Genomic DNA, 20,908 nt, shown 5'->3' on the forward strand with positions numbered 1-20,908 from the left:
TTCACCCAGTTCTTTCGATTTTCAACTCCCATAGCCTACACCGGAACACTTCAAGTGATGGTGGGTGGTCATTTGGGATTTTTCAGTGCCAAACCACAATTGAAATGGTACAAGAAGTACTCAATCAACGGAAGTCAACAAGAAGCTCTTAAAAACCGGATGACAACAACGCTGAACAACAACCCGTTATTTGCATTCCCAAATGCAAATTGCAAAGGAGTCACCCACAGCGGAATTCGAAGTACAGAGGGCAAGATAAAAAAATTCCGACCACACGAATTACACTCCTACACTCGATCCACTAATTCGTTTCTCAATTTAAAAATCTCACAAATAAAGTAGCTTAACTTTTTGCAGACAAGAGGATCAACGCTGGTATAATTCAGTAAATTGATGTTGGTTAGGGGAACACAACAGTTCGATTCATTTCGGTTGAATGAATTATGCTCGTAAAATATTGAGGTGTTCGGAATGCATTGTTCACATAAAAAAATTCTGATCTTAAAAAGTTCTTTTCGGCAAAAATTTCGTAACACTTGAAAGCCAATTCGTTTTGTTTTGGGACGGGCAAATTTAAATACGTCATTAAAATCAGGTAGCATTTTCGCACACGCCCGTAAAGCCAACAACACTAGTTCGTAAAATTCCGTTTCCTTACTTTAATTATTAATTTGGCAATCTAAATTTTCAGCTAAAAAATCCGAAAAGATCAAATTGTGTTTATAGCTCACACAAATTCGCTTTTTTCAGCAAGGTCATATTTGGAGCACAGGAGACACAATTTTAAGTATTTTGCTTAAATGTTTTCGTTGGGTACCGCTTCTATGTTTCCAATATGAATAACTGATCAAAAACGTTCATTAACTTCAAGTCGTATCAGTAAGAAGCCCAGTAGCACGTTCTACCAGAGCCTTCGGTTTATATTTGTAAAGTTCTGATTCCTAAAGCGTACCCTGGAGAACTCCAGAAAAGACACGATTTCACGCTTGGCGTTCGGGTTAAGACGTGTTGTTGTCGTAGTTACGGCATGTCACGTTGGAATTTCGACTTCCGATCGGATTCTACATTTCGCAAATTGGAAGAAACCGAATTCAGTGTCGAAATATGGTTTAAAGTGACCATGAATATGACGTCACTAGTAATGACTTAGTAATTGCGCACAAAATATTTTTCTTATGACGTGATTATCACGTTATCGTGACGTAATTTAGGGATAATTTCACAAAACCAGAAAAAAGAATAATTGACGAATTAAAACTCTGCAGAACAATTCCGAACATTTGTCGAGAATTTGAAATAATTGACAAATACATCTGTTTTAGAGTTTATTCAGTTTCAAGTTCCTTCTATGGTCAAACTCAACAAAATTTTTAATCCAAAATTAGCTCTAATAACAATCCTCCACCTCTCCTAAAATGCCCGAACCGGTATAATATCCATCAACAGAAAAGAACAATAATCGATTCCCAAGCTAAGTGCTCGCGAACAGGTTTCGTACAGGAATACATCCGTAAAGGACTTTCGATGCATGGTGTCACGAAAACAGAACGCTTTGTGTGGCACGAAACCTGTCGACGTCCGGTACAAAGCTAATCTCGTACCCCGATCTCAGTAGTCGGTTCGGGATAATCTCGTTCCCAGATCTCCTACGGTCAGGCGGAGGGGAGATCTGGTAAAGTTCGATTTGAGGCCCGGAATACGGGCCTGCCCATCATCCTTTGTCCACCGTGCTGCTCGTAACTGTGATCATTCCTGGTGAGGTTTTCGCTTTCGAGGGTGCTCTTCGGAACGTTCTTCGGTCGAGAGGACAACAAAACTTGAAACTTAAACCTGACCGTAGGAGATCTGGGAACGAGATTAGTACAAAGCCGGCGAGTTCCGCCGTTAAAAGTCGACCGTCGTTACAGCGCTCCAGCGGAAAAATCGTGCCAAAATGCGCGTTTTGATCGTGACGAAAGGCAACTTCGGCATGGTTGTCGTGCCTTTCAATGAATAAGCCCAGAGTTTTTGTTTGGACTAGTTTTATGGCATCCAAAGATTAAAAGAGATTTTATTGTTGCTGGAGTTTTCAGCTTGTTGTTCGCTTTTGGACCTTTTATCAGTCGTAAAACTAATTACTTTATTCATTCATTCATGTGAATTCTATAGTCCACCCTATAAGTTGCTCAAGGAAATTCCGCTCGATTTCCCTAAAACCGGAATTTGTACGCACTTTTAGCAACATATTCATAACGTTGTTGTTTGAACATTTCTGTAATCACGTGATTGTCGATAGCGTTCCGAGGTGGGACGCAATGATCTCACTGCAAATGTATCCGAGATACGCGGATGATTTTGACTTGAGTTGTATTGGTAGAACTGAACAAGGTCGGTATGGCAAAAATCTTAATGAAATTTGCAGGAGAATGCCGAAAAAATTCCGCATATAAACTTACCCCTCCCCCTTAACCTCAGACGTAAACATCCTTCTTAAGGGCCTCTTCATATGAGCGCGGTAGACCGGGCTGGCTCGGTTTCCGAGATCTCGCCTCGCCACTCTTTTCTCTACAGAAATTTCGATGTGTTCATATGAGAAGGCGGGCTGGTCCGGTTACCGAGATCTCGGTAACCGAGCTGGAAATTTTTCCCATATGAACACTCCAGCCCGGATACCGGGACTGTCCGGGACGAAATATTTTCAACTGCGCATGGCTTGTAAAGTCGCCAACAAGTGTGAACACGGTTCCACGGGTATTTTGGGAGTCATTTGGACATTTTTCATCTCGGTAACCCTAACCCTAACCTCGTCCCGCTTACCGGGCTCATATGAAGAGGCCCTAACATAAGCATTGTACAGCCTCGTGAGGTTGGTCTGAGGCTTGGGCGTCATCCCGATAAAAATGGAAGGAAAAAAGACTCTACCTTTATTTTCCATACCTTTTCCAGGTGTGTAAAACTAGTTTCATGAATTCCAGACTTTGTAAGAATCCTGTATTTATGAGGTGGGGTTGAAAGATTGAATATAGGTAATAGGGGGTTTGTGTTGCTGCCATGTTGGTCTACAAAACAAAAGAAATTTCTTCACGTAGTTTGCATAAAAATGGAAGTTAACTCCCACAGAAGAAAAATCTTGTTCCTGTTCACCAACATGGCCGCCATGATGTCAAGCACAAACCTTCAAAATACATTAATAATTCATAAGCCCATTGACCTATCAAGTGGTCGATAAACATCACGTGCAGTGGTTTTGAAACCCGATAAACCTCCTCCTTATTAGTATGCGGTGTTTAATGTTTTTCTTGTATGCTAACTCCAATGTTCACAAAAGCATCATTGTTATCAACTCACTTGACACAGGCTTTTCCAGGAATGTTTTTGAGGCCGTTCAAAAACTCGCAGCACGTGTTTTATCGGGTCTAAGATCACTCGGCTGCGCCTCGTGGTTTTAAATCCCGATAAAACGCTGTTGCTTGTGTTTTAAACATTACATCAATAGATTTCTTATAACAACAATCTATAAAAATACAAAGGACAAAACAAAGTTCCTCAATCTACCTCTTTATTGCAGGCAATTACCACTTAACTATCAAGTTTTACCGCAATTTAGGAAATTGTTATCTAAAGTGTCAAAACTGTTCAAATTAGCTAAATAGACCATTTCCGAGTTGCTGTGAACCTCACTATGAAAGCGAGGCTAAGTGCAAAACTTTTCATATGAAAATTAGTTTTGTTTGCATTTGAATGAAACTAATTTTCATAACAAAAACTTTGCACTTAGCCTCGCTTTCATAATGAGGTTCAAAGCAACTCGGAAATGGTCTATTATATTGCTAGTCAGAAATCCCATTCAAGCAACCATTGTATTATTTGTTAATTTGGATACCGATCCAAATTAACTATTAATTTGGATATTTGAAATAATATATTCTTGACAAAAACAGCATCATTTTTCACCCTTAAATAATACACAATATAATTAATAGGTAATACGACTACATGCTTGTCCAATTTGGAAATAATTGGATTCAAAAAATTCCTCGGACTGCCAAATCGGACTCGGCCTACGGCCTCGTCCAATTTGGCAGTCCTCGGAATTTTTCTCATCCAATTATTTCCAAATTGGACAGCATGTAGTCCTATTACATATGCAAATTTCGATTTCAAATGTACAATGTATACGCATATTTCACATAATAACTGTACGTCTCGACTCTCGGTTCACTATTTATATATTTGTCATTAATTCATTTATATAAAATATTTATAGCAGGCCAGAGACCTCTGCAGTTAGTGGCCAGTACCTATGATTTAGGCGCTGTACATATAAAAGGACTATGATTACTATAATTTTAAGTAACTTGTTTTAACTATTCTTGTGAAATTTAAAATAGATAAATTCCTACCATACCACGTACCTATCACCGTGCCAACCCGAGGCCTATTGGCTATTAAAACTTTCAATTTAAAAAATATACACCGTATATAAGTTTTATACATTAAATAAGAATGTCGTCGGACACCAAGTATGATGGCTCTGCGGACATTACTATGTGATTAGTAATCAATAAAACTGATTCTCTAATAAAATACCCAAAAAGGCATTTCTTCATCCACTCCCTCTATTGTAACAAATTATATAGTAACATTTTGTAACTTTTCAACTACTCTTTTTTTTTTTTTAAAGCATATATGATAGATGTAGTTTTTTTCAGTCAATGACACAGGCGTACTCGGAAAAAGAAAAAAATCGGAGTTCTACCAACAGGAGTCGAACCTATAACCTTCCAATTACTAGTTCGGATGCTCTACCTCTGAACTACAGGAGACTCGTGGGAGATAAGGCCCCTAATCTAGGTTCATATGACAAACATCATACTGCTAGGATTTGAATATCGATGCCTGGTCTTCGCCATTAACCCCCCGGTTTATTCTAGAAAATTGGGCCCCCATCCGAGGTTTGGCAAGACCTATTTTCCCGAAAAGGAGACCAAGATGTTTCAAGAGAAATAAAGAAAAATAAGAATGAATGACAAATTAGTGGTGTATAATCAATATTTCGAGACATGTCAAGAACTTTTGGTAAGTTGCTCTGAGAGCGGATTTCAGCATGATATAACCATGTTGAAAAAAGGTATTCATCTGCCAAATATCTTTGTAACGAAAACACAGACTTCGCTGGTGCCAGTTGCGCGGTACGTTTGACGCAATCGTGCTTCGAGTTCTGATTGGTTCACTGGGCTACTAAAGTCTGTTGTGATTGGTCAGAGTAATTACTTTAGCTTTGGTTTCAAATGAAAACTACTCTAACCTACAAACCACAACAATCTGAACAGTTCTTTTCCTTAATAGTTAATGCGCAATCAAAACAATCAGAGGGTGGACGGCACAGATTCCTCTCGAAGGAATATCTGTTGTGAAGCCACATCGTTTCTCCTTTTCCTGTCAGAACAAATTAACATGAAAGTCCTGAGTCAGCATGTTGTTGTCACAACAAAACAAAACAACAACAACAAAATGCTAAAAAGCAACTAATGTGCCGATTAATTAAAACCAGAAACTTTGTGTGAGGTGGGGGGTTATGGAAGACACCATCTATCTCATGAATATGACCAACAAAATTATTTCTTTATTGGCTTTGAAATTTGAGTTGACACAGAAATATTCAGTTAGCAAGAGTAAGCATTGCTAGATAAACAACAGAAAAGTGAGGTTTGAATCGCATTGTCATTCCCTACTGCTAGATAGAGGGTTGAGGTTTGACGTAAGGGGGGGGGGGAGGGGGGGGGGGAGAATTGCAGGCATAGACTACCATCTGTTATGGTTTGGTGGGTCCTGCTCAAGCATAGTAGTAACTTACCCACATTTGAGGTAAAGACAAGCAAGTACAACAACCATGACCAAAAAGATGAACGTTAGGGCCGAAGTACCTATGGCAACATACTTCCACATTTTTAATTCTGTATGAAAAAGAAAAAAGAAATTAGGGCCTCAATTTTAACTCCCTACAGGTGTAAACTTTCGATCCTGTCCTCAGCACATGTATGTCTAAATAAAATGTAAAAACTTTTCAGTCACAATGAAAACAAGTCTTGAGTGATAACTAGGGCAGTTCAAAAATCGAGTACCGTAAACCAAAATCACTAGTAATAGACCACACACATTTTCCCGCGCTTGATGGACCGCTTGATGTTGGTTACCGGTTACATGTATTTGTTTTGAATTCTGATTGGTTCATTGGGCAGTTTACGCAATGTACGTCTGTTGTGATTGGCCAGAGCAATAGACACAAACTGCCCAATGAACCAATCAGAATTCTAAAGAAATACATGTAACCGATAACCAACATCAAGCGCGGGAAAATGCCTGTGGGGTAATGCACAGTTGGTTTTAGGTTTACTTCTCATTGGTTGGGAAGTGGCGTGAATAACAGAGCGTAATAAAGCAAAACCAAAGCAAACGCAATTTTTTTTCGGTACTCCATTGAAAAGTGCTTTAATCAGGTCTTGAAAATCTAAGGCATGACCACCGTATTGAAAGAGATCTACAAAATATCATAATTTGCCGTGCTGCTCGGTGTTTGCTACACAGTTTGAATCAGTCAATGAAACCCTAACTTTTGAATGAAATCTATTAGTGTCCCCACTAACGACTGTGCTCACTTGTGAAGTATGTTTCACAAATGCATAACTGAGTGTAAAAGACGGTTCTAACATTTATTTTGTTTCAAGTCTATGGATGCAATCTTAGCTATACCGTACAAAATCATTATTTTAAAAGAAAGCAACTTATAAGTTAGAGTAAATGATTACACTTCTCACAGACAAACTGAGGTAAACAAAAACTTACCTACTGGGCTGCGAACGATTTCAACAATTTGGACCGTGACTTTCATGATATTACATCACTATTAACATTTACAAACAAACTAGGAGTTCTAACTGACTGTAACTTTTTTCACCAATAGCTTAAAAATTTTATAGTTTTTCCTGTTGAGTACACTGGTATGTTTTAGAGCTTCAGTTTCTTTCTTTATTGGTATTATTTCGTTTATTTATTATTTTTTAGCAGGGCCATTCTGTAATCTGTAAAACACAGCTTGTGATGAATTCATTCCGGTAAAATGTTTGCCTACGAAGGAGCTCTCTAATGAGATAGGTAGAAGGGAAAGGGTGAGGAAAGAGTCCCCCACTGGCTTCACCTTAACCGCGGTCAAAGGTGGAAATAATAAAAAAAAAAATAAAAAAAAAAAAGAAGGAAAGAAAATTCCGCTAAACAAAGGTTTGTTTTACTTTGAAAGCTCAAAGCTCATAGGTTTTTTGCAAGCGTGTAAGCCTACTAAATCATTCTACGATCTACTGAAAAAGTTTGAACTGTCTTTCAAAGTGACATATGTGGAGATCGATTGGCACTACACTGTAGCTAATTGACTCTGTGTTTACTCTTTGAATAAGAGACATCCGGAAAAACCTTTTCACTTGATGGTCCCTGAAACTTTTTTAAGTAAATCACAAAATTAATGACTCAGTTAAGTCACAGAATCACAAAAGAACTTATCAGCTATGAGCTGTCAAGTGTAAAAGGCCTAACTTTAACGCACATTTCGTATCATTTTGCTTTACGTTTGGCCGTTGTTAAAGCTTCATCTCACTTCGTTTGCAGCCTTTTCTTTAGCCTTATCAATCTCGTTTCCAGTGTCCTCTCTTTTCCTCCCTCGGGGGAAGAGAGAGGACCCTGGGAACGAGGTTGTTGCCCTACGCCCCGACCGAACAGGTCACTAGTACAGGTCACTGTTGTACTGGTTTATAACCAAGAGGGTTAGTGTGCCGTAGGCCTGAATTAGCTTTTTAGTATGGAGTTACGGCTAAGAGACCCAGTTTAGCTTGTTTATATACAATTATCACAGTGACCTGTAGCTGTGACCTGTGACCTGTAAAAGAAACCTAGTAAAACATTTGCCAATAGCAAAATGTTGGCATATTTGTACAGCTTTATCCAATCATACCCTCATCATTGTTCCCTGTTCGAGCCTGCTTTTCTGGCTGTGATGTGTTGCGGTTGCTACCAACATTTCCACCAGTAATTACTGTTGATGTGGATGTGGGTTGTGCGCAGTCGTCTCCATCAGGACAGTTGGATGGAGGACATGACAGCATGCCAACGTCATCTGACATGCACTTGGGATCTGCAAACGAGACAAAATTGAGGTATTATGAATAAATAATAATAATAATAATAATAATAATAATAATAATAATAATAATAATAATAATAATAATAATAATAATAATAATAATAATAAAAGAAGTTTAATTCCATCATCATCGCAGTTAATCTGATGATCTGGTCTTGTTTTGGAGGGATCTTATCATTACCTTTAGTTACCAGAAAATGGAAGACGCAGAGGGAGAAGGGCCTGGTGGTTAGCTAGGCCGCCCGTCAAGGAGCAGCGAGAATGGGACAACTTGGGTTTTTCCCTCCCTCATCCCAATTCTTCTAGTGGCTCGTTTTCGCCATAGGCCACCAAATCCCAATGAAACCACCAGCTATACAGGCTAGTGGTTAGAGTGCTGGACTTGTACTCCAGTGAGGCTGGGTTCAAGTCCTTCTTTCTGATGATGTGGATTTCATCTACAGCTACCGTCAGTAGTGTTGTGTGGAAATCCGACATTTGTAAAAATGCCACCTCCGGTTTCATTTGTTATGTTTACTTACTTTCTCCCATTTAAAGCGTCCCCAATGCTTACTGATGCAAATTGACGTCGGAATAAAATGATCTATTCTTTGAACATTTAGTATTTATTAGAATGGGGACTCTTTCTAAATGGAAAAAACGAAATCATGAAAAACCTCTAAAAGAAGAACTTCTGGGCCCGCTTGTTCAAAAGCCGATTAACGCTAATCCCCGATTAAAAGTTAACCGAGGTTTCCATTTCGCTTGTTTATAATGCCTTACGAAGTTAATTTTAAGCTTATAATAGGAAAGAAAAGTCTAAGTCAAAACTGTAGGACAAAAGCTTTTTGAAAAATCTTTATTGTCTAGTAATGGAACTAAATCAAAGTTCATGTTAACCCAGGATTAGCTTAATCGGGCTTCGAACAACTGGGCCCTGAAGTATGAAAGTTTCATGGTGTACATGTAATTGACCACTATACAATGCAGCATATTTGTTGCTGCTCATTTCCTTACCTGTACTCTGGCAAACATAGACTTCAAGTTTCATGTATATATTATTGACTGTATCATCGCAGTGACCACCACGAGTACTATTGAGGTTTGATTCTGTCCCATCAGATGTGGCTGTTAAGAAAATGAAAAATGAAAAATAAATATAATAAATAAAAATTAACCCAATAATATTGCTGACATTTTTGCATGTAGTGTAGATTCCATTTGTGATGTGTTTTGGGGGTTGGGGGAAGGGGAGGGGGGGGGAGGGGAGGTGGCTCCCATAGCTGGAATAGTTGATGCTCATTTGAAATTTAAAAGGAGCCCGAGGTCTCCGCATGAATCCCATTGTGCATTTCCAGAAAATATCCATACTCCCCCCACAGAAGGTTTTCTGTTTTGCATCCTCCCTCCCCTCAGGAAATTCTAGTTTAGCTTCATACTTTGCTTCTAAAATTTAGACTCCTAAGACCCCCCTCCCCCTAGGAATTTCCAATGACCTTCCATGGGGTGATGTGGGTATGGATCTTTTCTTAAACTGCACATTGGTGGGCATAGCATGAATCCACTCTCACCAAAACGAGCTACTGATTCTGACAACTATAGTCGCATGCATGGTTTCCTGTGACTTCAATCTGGTTTACATGTACCTTAAAGCGCATATTAAATGAAAAATAATTTATGCCTATTTGACAGGCCTTTCAAAGAGAAGAATGGCATTTTCTTTTTTGAATAGATCTTCTCTCGTTTCAGAGATATTCAAGTTTTAATTTGTTACAAGAAAATGATGTTACAAATCATCTCACAATGAAGATAAATCACAAAACAAGAATATCTCTGTATATATTGGAGTGATCCAATTCAAACTTATAGGCACCAATAATGTACGCTAGGTAATTAAGACACAAAATGACACCCATCTTGATGTTGCCATGGCATTACTCTCAGCCCCAGTCCCTTTCTGCTATTAACCAAATATCTCCATTTTCCACAAGAAAAGGAGAGGCAGACATACAGTCCTACTTGAAATGCACAAAGGGCCCATATTTCCCTACATCTCCTCACCAGCTCATTAGACAAAAAATGAGAACATCAATCGAGCATGAACTAGACCCAAAAGCAAAATTATTGCCATGGCAACAGCATAGTAGGTATCATTTTGTGTTTTACTTGATGTGCATTACTGGTGCCAAGTTTGGGCAGCATCACTCCAATATTTTCTGAGATATTCTTCAGTGTGGAAGAAACCATCTGAATACGCAATTTAAATAAAGATGTCAAATGGGTGTGCAATGCACGTAAAACTGGCTGCATGCAAGTGTAATGACTGTAGGGTACAGAGGAAAAAGGGCGCAACTGATGATTTTGTTTGAAACAAAAAGTGCTCATTAACCTCACCAATTTTTCGCATATCGACTCATTTTTTAATGATTAACCTTGATCCGTTTTACTTTTCAGATAATATAGAAGGAAATTTTTTTTGAGATATTGAAGTCGGCTTATTTTGACAAAAAGATCACAAAAGAGGTGAATCAAATGGCCTTTGTGAAAAACGCAAAGGAAATTTATTCAGCGATGCATTCAATTCATAAACAGCTAGATAAGATTAAAATCAACAGTGTCGCATTCTGAATATAATAATATTATAACAGCAGGGTTCCACTGCATATGCATTATTTTACATGTGATTAACCTCCTCTGCAGGAAAACACAAAATATGCAAAAGATGGGACTTTGAGATTTATATAAATTAGGTGAGGGTGGGAAAAGCCTGAACAGCTAGGAGATAGAATGGGGAGAAAGGGAAACACGAGAGGGACGTGACATACAGATCACTACAAGTCTCTCTGACTTTTTTCAGTCTCAGCCTCTTTTTGACATGCTTGCTGAGAAGGCTAAATTAGTACGTAAATCTAGTTTATTGAGTTCAATTTTCAGCAGTAATATACAACTTTCCTTTGATCAAAAATCAGCCCATTTGGTTGAACTTTTACCCATAGTGTCAGCTCAATTTTTTGACCCCCCAAACACATCACAATGAGCTATGATCGACTTAGCCTCTCTCAAGAGACTATGAGTCTCTTGCCTCTCTATAATCAAAGATCCTGTTTGGCCTACATGTAGGCCCACTTAAACTCCTCATTTACAAAGCTTATTTAAAAGGAAATAAATAAGGTGGACAGGTATAATTTATTTTCTTTTAAATCAACGTTGCATATGTTTCCCCTTCTACCAAATCATGAAAGTACAACTGTAACTCAGATACAACTTTCAAACATAATATTATACTAACTTGTAACTACATGTAGTTGAATAGGAAGCTCAGAATCAAACTTTTTATAACAAAACTGTTTGTAACAAGAAGTAAATGTTGAATTGCATGTAAATGGTTGCTGTAAAATAAAGTTGATTATTATTAAAAAAAACCCTTTTTCTTGTAATTACTTACCAATAAGATAATATGACTGTCCCCCTTTAAACTTCAGCCCATCGGGGTCTGCTGTATGCAGTGCAAACTGGACACTAATGTAGTTTAACAACCCTGGAGTATTGCAGGCTAACAAACGTTTTCTGTTTGGATCCCGTAATGCATCACACTCGTCAAAGGCTGTCTTGTCATACAACAACCAAAGGTTTTCATACATGTCCGCTGGTTGAATCCCTACTGAGCTTTTCTGTAGCACAGTAACAGTGTTTGGACAGATAAAGAAGGCTGTAGATTGCAGTTGGACTTTAAGATGCCTGGGTCCTGTACTGTTACACATTTTCCCATCAGCAGTAAATCTACAAAAATTCAAATTGAAAATAAATAAATAAAGACATTATAGTAATTTTGTTTTTAACTTTAATGAACACTCAGGAGTGTTAAATATACAATGTTCATATGCATGTTTGTAACAACAGTCCAATGCATGTTCATGTTAAGTTTCTCACCTGACTGCGCACAACATGACTGTTGCTTGTTGACTATGTGATGCATTTAAACATTGTAAAAAATGATTGACAGCTTTATGCTGGACTTTTCATGGACTTTAGATATAAAGCATGTGTTGTTATCTTGTCATGGATTGTAGCAAAGTGTTGTGTAATTTACATCTCTTTGTTGAAAGTTAAATCCCTTTAATGTTTTTCTTCCCAACAGTATTAAAACCTGTTAAGCCCAAGTAGTGATCAGAGTCAAATTTCTCCTTGCAATATCAATGCTTACTGGCATTAATACATGAAGGTCATGATAAATGAGGGAATGATCAAAAGAGGAACTGGTTTGCTTGGCTGCGCATACGTTCTATGAAAAAAAGAAGAACTTAGCAACTGCTCTTGGTATTTAAAAAGAAAACTGGGGGACTAACCAATAATATTGCATTTTTCAATAATAAAACTTCAATCTGAGAAAAAATGCTATATACATTTAATGCTTTGTATTTTAGCACTTTTTAGAATTATTGTTCCTTAATTATCTTTCATGGGCAGTAAAAAATGCATGGTTACCCCCAATTTTCTCTTTGGTTTCCAATAGCTCTTAATTGCTAAGATCTGCTTTTCCTGCATAGTCATGAACTGTGTAAAAATACATTCTGTATTAGAAGGCACTGTCCTTAAGCAAGAATAATTCTAGAAGCTAATTATTTAAAATACAAAACAATGTATGGATTTTCTTTTCCAAATAATTGGAAGCAGCTCTTAATTATCTCTGAAAAATGTGTGGTTTCCCCCAATTTTCATTTTGGGTTTCAATACTCCTTGCTATAGTTAAACTAAAGATCCTCTTTCCTTGCATCAAGTAATATTGACCTACTTATGTCCAGAAATGGACCTAACCCTTGTAACGAGTATGGTTACATGAAGTACAAGTCTAGTTCCCGCCTTGCGTGTCACGTGACCGAGCTTGTAGGAAGCCATCTTGAAGTTTTGTTGTCGCTGTGCAACCGGAATAAATAAGTTGTGTTTTGCGGACTCTGTGTCTTTCCGCCTGTCGTTACATGGTGTCAGAAGTTTCCCGGATCCACACGTCACGAAAAGGAATGATTTGTGGCAGAAGCTACCGAATTTATGCCTGAAACCAGTGTTCAAAATAGCGAAAGTCCGGCTTCAAGTTTGATAACCATGGCGAATTTCCAAATACCTCCTCCTGACATACTCGAGCTAAACGAAGGTTCGACAGCGTCCAATTGGCGAACTTGGGTTTCTGCTTGGAATAATTACAGGCTGGCTACGAAGCTAGATAAAGAGGAAGAAGCACGCCAAGTAGCAACACTTTTGGCCGTAATTGGAAAAGAAGCGAACAAGGTGTTTCGTACTTTCACGTGGGCCTCGCCAGACGACGCGAAGAAAATCGCTGCGGTTGTAAGCAAGTTCGAAGAGTATTGCATTCCCAGGGAAAACACTATTTACGAACGTTTTCTTTTCTTTACGCAGGATCAGCGGGAATCTGAAACTGTTGATCAATATTTGACGGAGCTTCGCCAAATTGCAGCAAATTGTGATTTCGAGTCAATCACACCCGATCAGCTTCTCCGGGATCGACTGGTGACAGGTACCAAAACTGCCAAGGTACGTGAAAATTTGCTCAAAGAGAAGAAATTGACTCTTGAGAAAGCTATAGATATCGCTCGTGCCGCCGAGAGTACGGCTGTCCAAATGAAAGTTATGTCTGCTGAGTCTGGATTGAGTGCTGTGAAAGAGAAAGAGAAAGAGCAGTCAGAAAATGTCCCATCTGTCAGCAGTGGCTGGATCAAGGACTGCAGATTCTGTGGTAGGAACCACGATAGACGTAGCTGCCCTGCCTTTGGCCAGATTTGTGCATATTGTAAAAAAAGGAATCATTTTGTTGTCAAGTGCCCAGCAAAAAGCAAGGTGTCTTCTGTCCAAGAGCGATTTTATTTAAGTGCCACAGGTGTTGGAAACGGAGGTCGTGAGATGGTTACCCTCACTGTATCAAAAGAGTCTAACCCCCTTTCAGGTCACGATGTAAGCTTCTTGATGGACACGGGGGCTGAATGCAATCTTTTGCCCTTGGATGTGTACAAGAAGGTGACTGGCGATCTGCACTTGAATTTCCGACACAGAGCCACTGCTGGAAGAGTATGACGATGTATTTGAAGGCCTTGGAAAGTTGGACGGACAGTACCAAATTGTAACAGACGAGTCCATCAGACCTGTAGTGCATCCTCCGAGGCGTTTACCTGTTGCGATGACTGAGCGAGTTCAGCGGAAACTCGAAGAAATGGTAGCTGCTAACATAATCGAACAAGTCGACCATCCCACTGACTGGGTATCCAGTATGCTAGTGGTGACCAAGCCATCCACCGAAGCTGAGGGGGAAACCAAGTTACGCATCTGTTTGGATCCCAGGGATCTGAATCTTGCCATAAAGCGTGAACACTTCCCGATGCCGACAATTGAAGAGATTGCAACTAGGCTGAATGGGGCAAAATTGTTCCGTGTTTTTGATGCCAGTAATGGTTTCTGGCAAGTGGAACTTGACGATGAGTCTAGTAGTTTAACAACGTTTAACCCCCCGTTCGGGTGCTACCGTTGGAAGCGAATGCCATTCGGCATCAATAGTGCACCGGAAGTTTGGCAGCGCAAAATGCGAGAGCACATTGAGGGGCTTAAAGGAGTAGAAGTAATTGCAGATGATTTTGTGATTGTTGGATTTGGCAACACACCTGCTGAGTGGCAGACAGACCATGACCGGAATGTGCGTGCCTTCCTAGACCGTTGCCGTGAGAGAAACCTGAAGTTGAACAAGAAGAAAGCCCGACTGAGACAGCAAGAAGTTCCCTTCATCGGACACATTCTAACCCGTGAGGGACTGAAACCAGATCCACACAAGGTTGAGGCAATTGTGGGGATGCCAGACCCGACTGATGTCCAGTCCTTACGTAGGTTCCTGGGCATGGTGAACTACTTGGCAAAGTTCCTCCCACGTCTATCTGAAGAAACAGAAGTCTTGAGAAAACTCACTGAAAAGGATGCTGAGTGGTGTTGGCTGCAAAGTCATACTGATGCTGTGGCCCATGTCAAGGAAATGATTGTATCTGCACCTGTACTTGCCTACTATGGCGTGAATAAGCCAGTGGTCATTCAATGCGATGCTTCCCAAAGTGGACTTGGTGCAGCTCTGCTACAGGAGGAGCGCCCAGTGGCTTACAGCTCTCGTGTGATGACTCAAACGGAACAAAACTATGCGCAGATTGAAAAAGAGCTACTCGCCATAGTTTATGCTTGTGAGAAATTTGATCAGTACATTTTTGGAAGGAGCAATGTAATTGTGCAGTCAGACCACAAGCCGTTGGAAACCATATTCAAGAAGCCAATCCACAGTTCGCCAAAACGCCTCCAACGCATGCGTCTCCGCTTACAGAACTATGACATCCAAGTGGTATACAAGAAAGGAGAGACCATGTTCTTGGCTGACACATTAAGTCGCGCTTACTTGGAAAAGGAACCATGCAGTGAGTCAGACCCAGGACAGTGACGTCCGTTCTGTCAGAGAACGACTGTTCGCTTTTGAGTTAGAGCAGATTAAAAATGGTGAAGATCTAAGTGTCTCCCCCACTCGCCTGGAAGAGCTGCGCAAGGAGACTGCTCAGGATGAAGAATTACAGACCCTGTCTGATGTTATTCATGAGGGTTGGCCAGAGACCCTGTCAGAAGCTCACAAATATGACCGGCGTCAGAGGCATGTAATTGAGCTGTATTGGAACAGCCGTGATGAGCTGACCATAGAAGATGAATTGGTATACAAGGGTCATCGCCTTGTGATACCATTTAAAGAGCGTTCTGGCGTTGTAAAGAGCCTGCATGAATCACATATTGGAATAGAAGGAACATTGCGTCGTGCCCGCGACATTGTTTACTGGCCTGGAATCACAGCCCAGCTCAAAGATCACTTGTCAAGGTGTGGAATCTGTAACCGTTATCAGCCCGAACAATGTAAAGAGCCTTTAAAGCCTCATGATGTGCCTAATTTGCCATGGCAGAAAGTTGGTGTTGATCTTTTCGTGCTGGACGGGCAATCATTTTTGATAGCCGTTGATTACTACTCTGGCTATTTTGAAGTGCAAGATATGAGTAGCACCACCAGCAACCGTGTTATCACCATTCTAAAGGCGTGGTTTTCCAGGCATGGTATTCCTGTGACTCTCATCAGTGACAATGGGCCCCCCTTCAACAGTGAAGATTTCCAGACCTTCAGTAAGGAATGGGATTTTCACCACGTCACATCAAGCCCTTATCACGCACAAAGTAATGGTCGTGTGGAAAATGCAGTTAAGACTTGCAAGTCATTGCTGACCAAAGCCCGAGCTGATAAGTGTGATCCTCTGCTGGCGTTACTTGAGTGGCGCAACACACCAGCTGAGGGTATGAATGCTTCTCCTGTTCAGCTACTATATGGTAGGCGAACACGCACCCGTCTCCCAGTAGCCAAGCAATTGTTAACTCCACAGGTGATAACTGATGTCCCCGAAAAGATCAAGATTAGAAAGCAGAAGCAGAAATACTACTATGATCGTCACTCACATGAACTGCCAAAATTGCGTGACGGTGATGCCATTAGAATGCGATTGCCACGCGGGAAGGAATGGTCACTGGGGCGCGTCATTGGAGAGGAGGGGACCCGTTCCTACTTGGTTGAAGTGAACGGAAAGCATTATCGTCGGAACCGCAAATGGCTCAGAGCAACACCCGAGGAGTTACCGGAGTCAGTGGAGACAAACCTCGACATGACCGATCCAATGGAACTGGTAGAGTCAAGTCCTGCTGAGCCGCCACAGGCAATGATACCATCATCACCAGTGGTTTCTGGGCCTCATACTGAAGGTCGTCCAGTGCGGGACCGCCGCCCCCCAGTGTGGTTAAAAGATTATGAGTGCTGAAATAAGACACTAATAAGACACTGACTCTGCCTTGTTGCCCCTTTTTTCAATTTGGCTTTATTATGTACTTTTGCAGGGGCGTTTTAATATAGGAGACTTTCTAAGGCAGATTTGAACATAATTATGTTATTGCTTTTTTATTATCATTAACGTTCTGTATGCATAAACTAAACTATTAGACTTAGGAAGGGAGATGTAACGAGTATGGTTACATGAAGTACAAGTCTAGTTCCCGCCTTGCGTGTCACGTGACCGAGCTTGTAGGAAGCCATCTTGAAGTTTTGTTGTCGCTGTGCAACCGGAATAAATAAGTTGTGTTTTGCGGACTCTGTGTCTTTCCGCCTGTCGTTACAACCCTGAATTTGGTTACTTCATATAAGACAGTCAGATCTAATCTTTTCGTCATTTTCATATAACTTCATGCTTGACAGAATTACTTGACCTGTTTTTATAGTAAGAATTAGGTTAGCTATAGGGGACACCTTGTGATGTCTATCGTACTGTTCATGCATTTCATTAGCATGCATTTCTAAGCATATCTCAAGAAATCAGAGATTTTCGGACCATCCTGAGAAACGCAAAACGTATGCTCAGCAACAAAAAGTTGATACCCATCCATAACAATTACTGTCTGACAGTGTACACTGTTCATAAGCTTGTATAAAAAGCATCAAAAACCAAAACCTGACTAAAATCACATTACGTTCTGAGTGATCAGGTACCCATCTTGTCTTGAAAAGGTAAAAACAAAGCATTTTGCACATTGTAAATTCTAATGACTGCAGAGCTGTAGCAGAAGGGCAGTACATGGTCTGCTTGTTTTGGTGACTGCAGAACTACAGCTGTATGGGGCTTGAAGCAGTTCGCTCTGCTGGACATCTGAGTTCTGGAATTTTGATTACTGTGGAACGGACATGTGAGCCAATGTCGCAGTTGAATAAATTGTAATATTTACATAAATTATACTGTGTTAAATACAAATATATTGCAAAATGGCATATTTTGTAAAAGCAGATATCAAACTATAAGTCTTGACTCTTCATTCAAAATTATAGTCTGAGCATTGCTGTGCCTAAGTTCCATCAAATGTTTTCATGCATATTTTGATCAGGCTGCCACTACAATAATTATTTCCTGCTCAAGACTTAAAATAAGCTTTGCACATCCTGTGGGAAAACCCCTCCCTTAACCAACAACTTCAACATACGTTAGAGCTTATCTTTGCTATCAGTTATCCGCACATTTTATTTGAAAAGTACTTATTAGTATTTGCTGGTTACTGTATTGATATTCAAATATGCATCTTCTGTGACATTTGTACTGAAGGGCCGGGGGCAGAAGTTCCTGCCGAAACATGTCTGTTAAATTTATATCTAAAACCTACAGGCATAAGCTTATATATTAATGGTTGTTCTACGTTAACTCCTGTGATTAATGTAATAAACTATTAAAAAGCTGGAGACGAAAATTGGAAAGCTTTCCGAACAGCCCAGGCTGCATTAACTATGTATATATTTTACCACTCGACTCTGTTTACACTCGCTGGTTAGTATCAATGACAATCGTAGGCTGTGTGAAGAACTGAGAGCAACGCATGTGTTAATGTTATCTGTTAGATCCTCACAAGATACGAACTTAAGTCTACTTACAAAGGATTATGAGGACTCCAGTTGATCGACTCATAAATGTAGGTACCAGGTACGCAGCCCAAGTTAACGAAGAAGACAAGAATAAATAAAGTAGTTTTCATGATGATGTATGGAGGAGTTGAATCCTATAGCTAAGCTGGGTGTATTCGTCGCATACCCTCTGGGTTCGTTGCCAACGTACGATTTTTTTCCGCTCAAAATATCAACAGTACCACATCTTTCGATTCAAAAGCTTTCGTGATGATATCAGGTGACCGACTCGTATGAATTCAGAAATAACCAATTTAACTTGCAATAAGACAGTACAGAGGACAGTGCCTGACTCGTTCTGGTGTACCTCAGGAAAAAGAGTGGATTGGACCTGGAATCAGTCGCACGTCACGGAATGACGTCGTTTACACTGCTGGGACCTTGTTTTGCGATTTTTTTTTTTAACTCCTACAGTGTTTCTTATTTCAATATATAATTTCTACCTTTCTACTTGTGGCACCTGACTTTACAAGTGGTTCTGGTTACAGAAGGCATAACGTTGCTATATCAATCGTAAGCTAACTAAGGCACTTGAAAATAAATTTGTTGATATTCAAATCAAATTGAAACAAAAAAATGACTTTTCAAAACTTTGATCTCATACGTACTACGGGGAAGATAACGCTCAAATTCGTAGGGTTGATAAAATTGCTTTTTTCTGCGGTGAAGATAGCTTTTTCAGCGATACAAAACTTACAACGTTTGTAATCTCTAAAGGAGCTTTCATAAAAAAAAAAAAATTAAACGATCTGTACACTGTCCGAGAGCGAGATATACAAAAGTGCCACAAAAGTGTAACTCCCTATAATGCAGTGCATTCTGGGTAATTTATAGAGGATATTACATGGCCACGCGGAGATACGAAATTTCTCTTCGAGTGTTGCAAAATATTTCACGAGTGAGCGCAGCGAATGAGTGAAATATTTTTCAACATGAGAAGAGAAATTTCGTATCTCCAAGTGACCATGTAATTTTCTTTTTATTATATAAAATCCTCACAATACAGCAAAATATGCTCTGTTCTTTATTTCAAAAACTAAGGTTTGAAATTGAGTTCATAAGCTTACAGTCAGTTGTTTATTTGTATGAATCGTAAACCAGGCCGAGTTATGTCAATTCAAAGTAAGACTAAGCGAAAAGGCCACAAATAAAATCTATATAAATAGAAAACCGATAAACAGGTAGGTTCCTGGTATAAACTAATGGCATATTAAATATGCTTAGAAATTTGGCTTACAGTAACAAGTAAATCTGAACATACCGTCCTAGCTTTCATCGCTGCTTTCAACTACCCTCACACAACTCGACGTCATACGCAGTTTTTCTCCTTGTATTCGGATTTTCTTGTTCTTCTACGAATTCGATCAGTTTCTTATCTGTGATCTCGGCAAATCTGCTTGAACTTGTCTCCATTTTAGAATAAATTTAACTTCGACTCGCAAAAAGACCAACTCAGAAAAACTTCCAAAAGACCAAACGACAGCTAAACGGCGGAAACCCTTCGGAAAACATCAAGTGCTTGACAGCGCGCGAAAATACTGCGAGCTGATTGGTCAAAAATGATATCACACATGTGTGGATAAAAATGATGTCGCCACTGGCGGGATAGCGTTTTCATTGATTTGCTACCACTCAGTCTAATAATAATAACCCGCTCTTTCACGTCCAGATTTGCAATAATCATGAAAGTCATTTGACAATGGCCGTGATACCGGTGTATTTTGAGCGGTGCCAGCGATCGTTCGATTGATTCACTCATTTTCTTTCGTCGATCAAATTAACATCCTTTATTAAACATACAACGTTAATTAATATTTAACTAAATCAAAGTCCGGGAGGGCTTGATAAAGCAACAGGGAAGAGCGGGACCGATGAGGTTCCTATACAATATAAACCCCATTGTTCAGGGCTTTGCATATACAAAACCCAGAAACGAAGGATTTATATAAATAAAAACTTTGCGTTTATATATACTGAGCACTTTAAACAATTCATGGCTCTTGAAAGCGTTCTTCCTATCTGTTGTTTGTAGGTATTGCGAGTAACTATAAAAATATGCCCCTTCTATACAAAAATTAAACAGTACTGCTTTGGAATAGCAGCAAAGACCGTGGCACCAGTGCTGATTGGTATTAGTTTTTTGAGTTTTTAAATCCATGTCGAAAAGTCAACCTCGATTTTAAGGAAAAAGCCCTGGTAAC

At 39.6% G+C, this 20,908-nt stretch overlaps 1 protein-coding gene across 1 annotated transcript; it reads right to left on the minus strand.

Annotated features, from left to right (window-relative positions):
- Positions 1–3,462: 3,462 nt before the first annotated feature.
- LOC146485141 (uncharacterized) lies at positions 3,463–18,962 on the minus strand. Its single transcript, XM_085104114.1, has 6 exons — positions 18,678–18,962; positions 11,595–11,929; positions 9,167–9,277; positions 7,982–8,161; positions 5,837–5,936; positions 3,463–5,418 (listed from the first exon to the last, which is right to left on the minus strand). The coding sequence occupies exons 1-6, from the start codon at positions 18,776–18,778 to the stop codon at positions 5,349–5,351; spliced, it is 897 nt and encodes a 298-aa protein (XP_084960240.1). The 5' UTR covers positions 18,779–18,962; the 3' UTR covers positions 3,463–5,348.
- Positions 18,963–20,908: the final 1,946 nt, after the last annotated feature.

Source organism: Pavona decussata, unplaced genomic scaffold (genome assembly GCF_977016875.1).
Source record: "Pavona decussata unplaced genomic scaffold, jaPavDecu1.1 SCAFFOLD_28, whole genome shotgun sequence".
NCBI lineage: Eukaryota > Metazoa > Cnidaria > Anthozoa > Scleractinia > Agariciidae > Pavona > Pavona decussata.

Excerpts from the sequence above, each read along its gene's own strand:
- LOC146485141 (XM_085104114.1), bottom strand. The coding sequence starts at position 18,778 with ATGAAAACTACTTTATTTATTCTTGTCTTCTTCGTTAACTTGGGCTGC. Across the intron at positions 11,930-18,677 it reads TGGAGTCCTCATAATCCTTT|ATTTACTGCTGATGGGAAAA; the intron begins GTAAGTAGACTT and ends GAATTTTTGTAG. Across the intron at positions 9,278-11,594 it reads ACAGTCATATTATCTTATTG|CCACATCTGATGGGACAGAA; the intron begins GTAAGTAATTAC and ends TTTTCTTAACAG.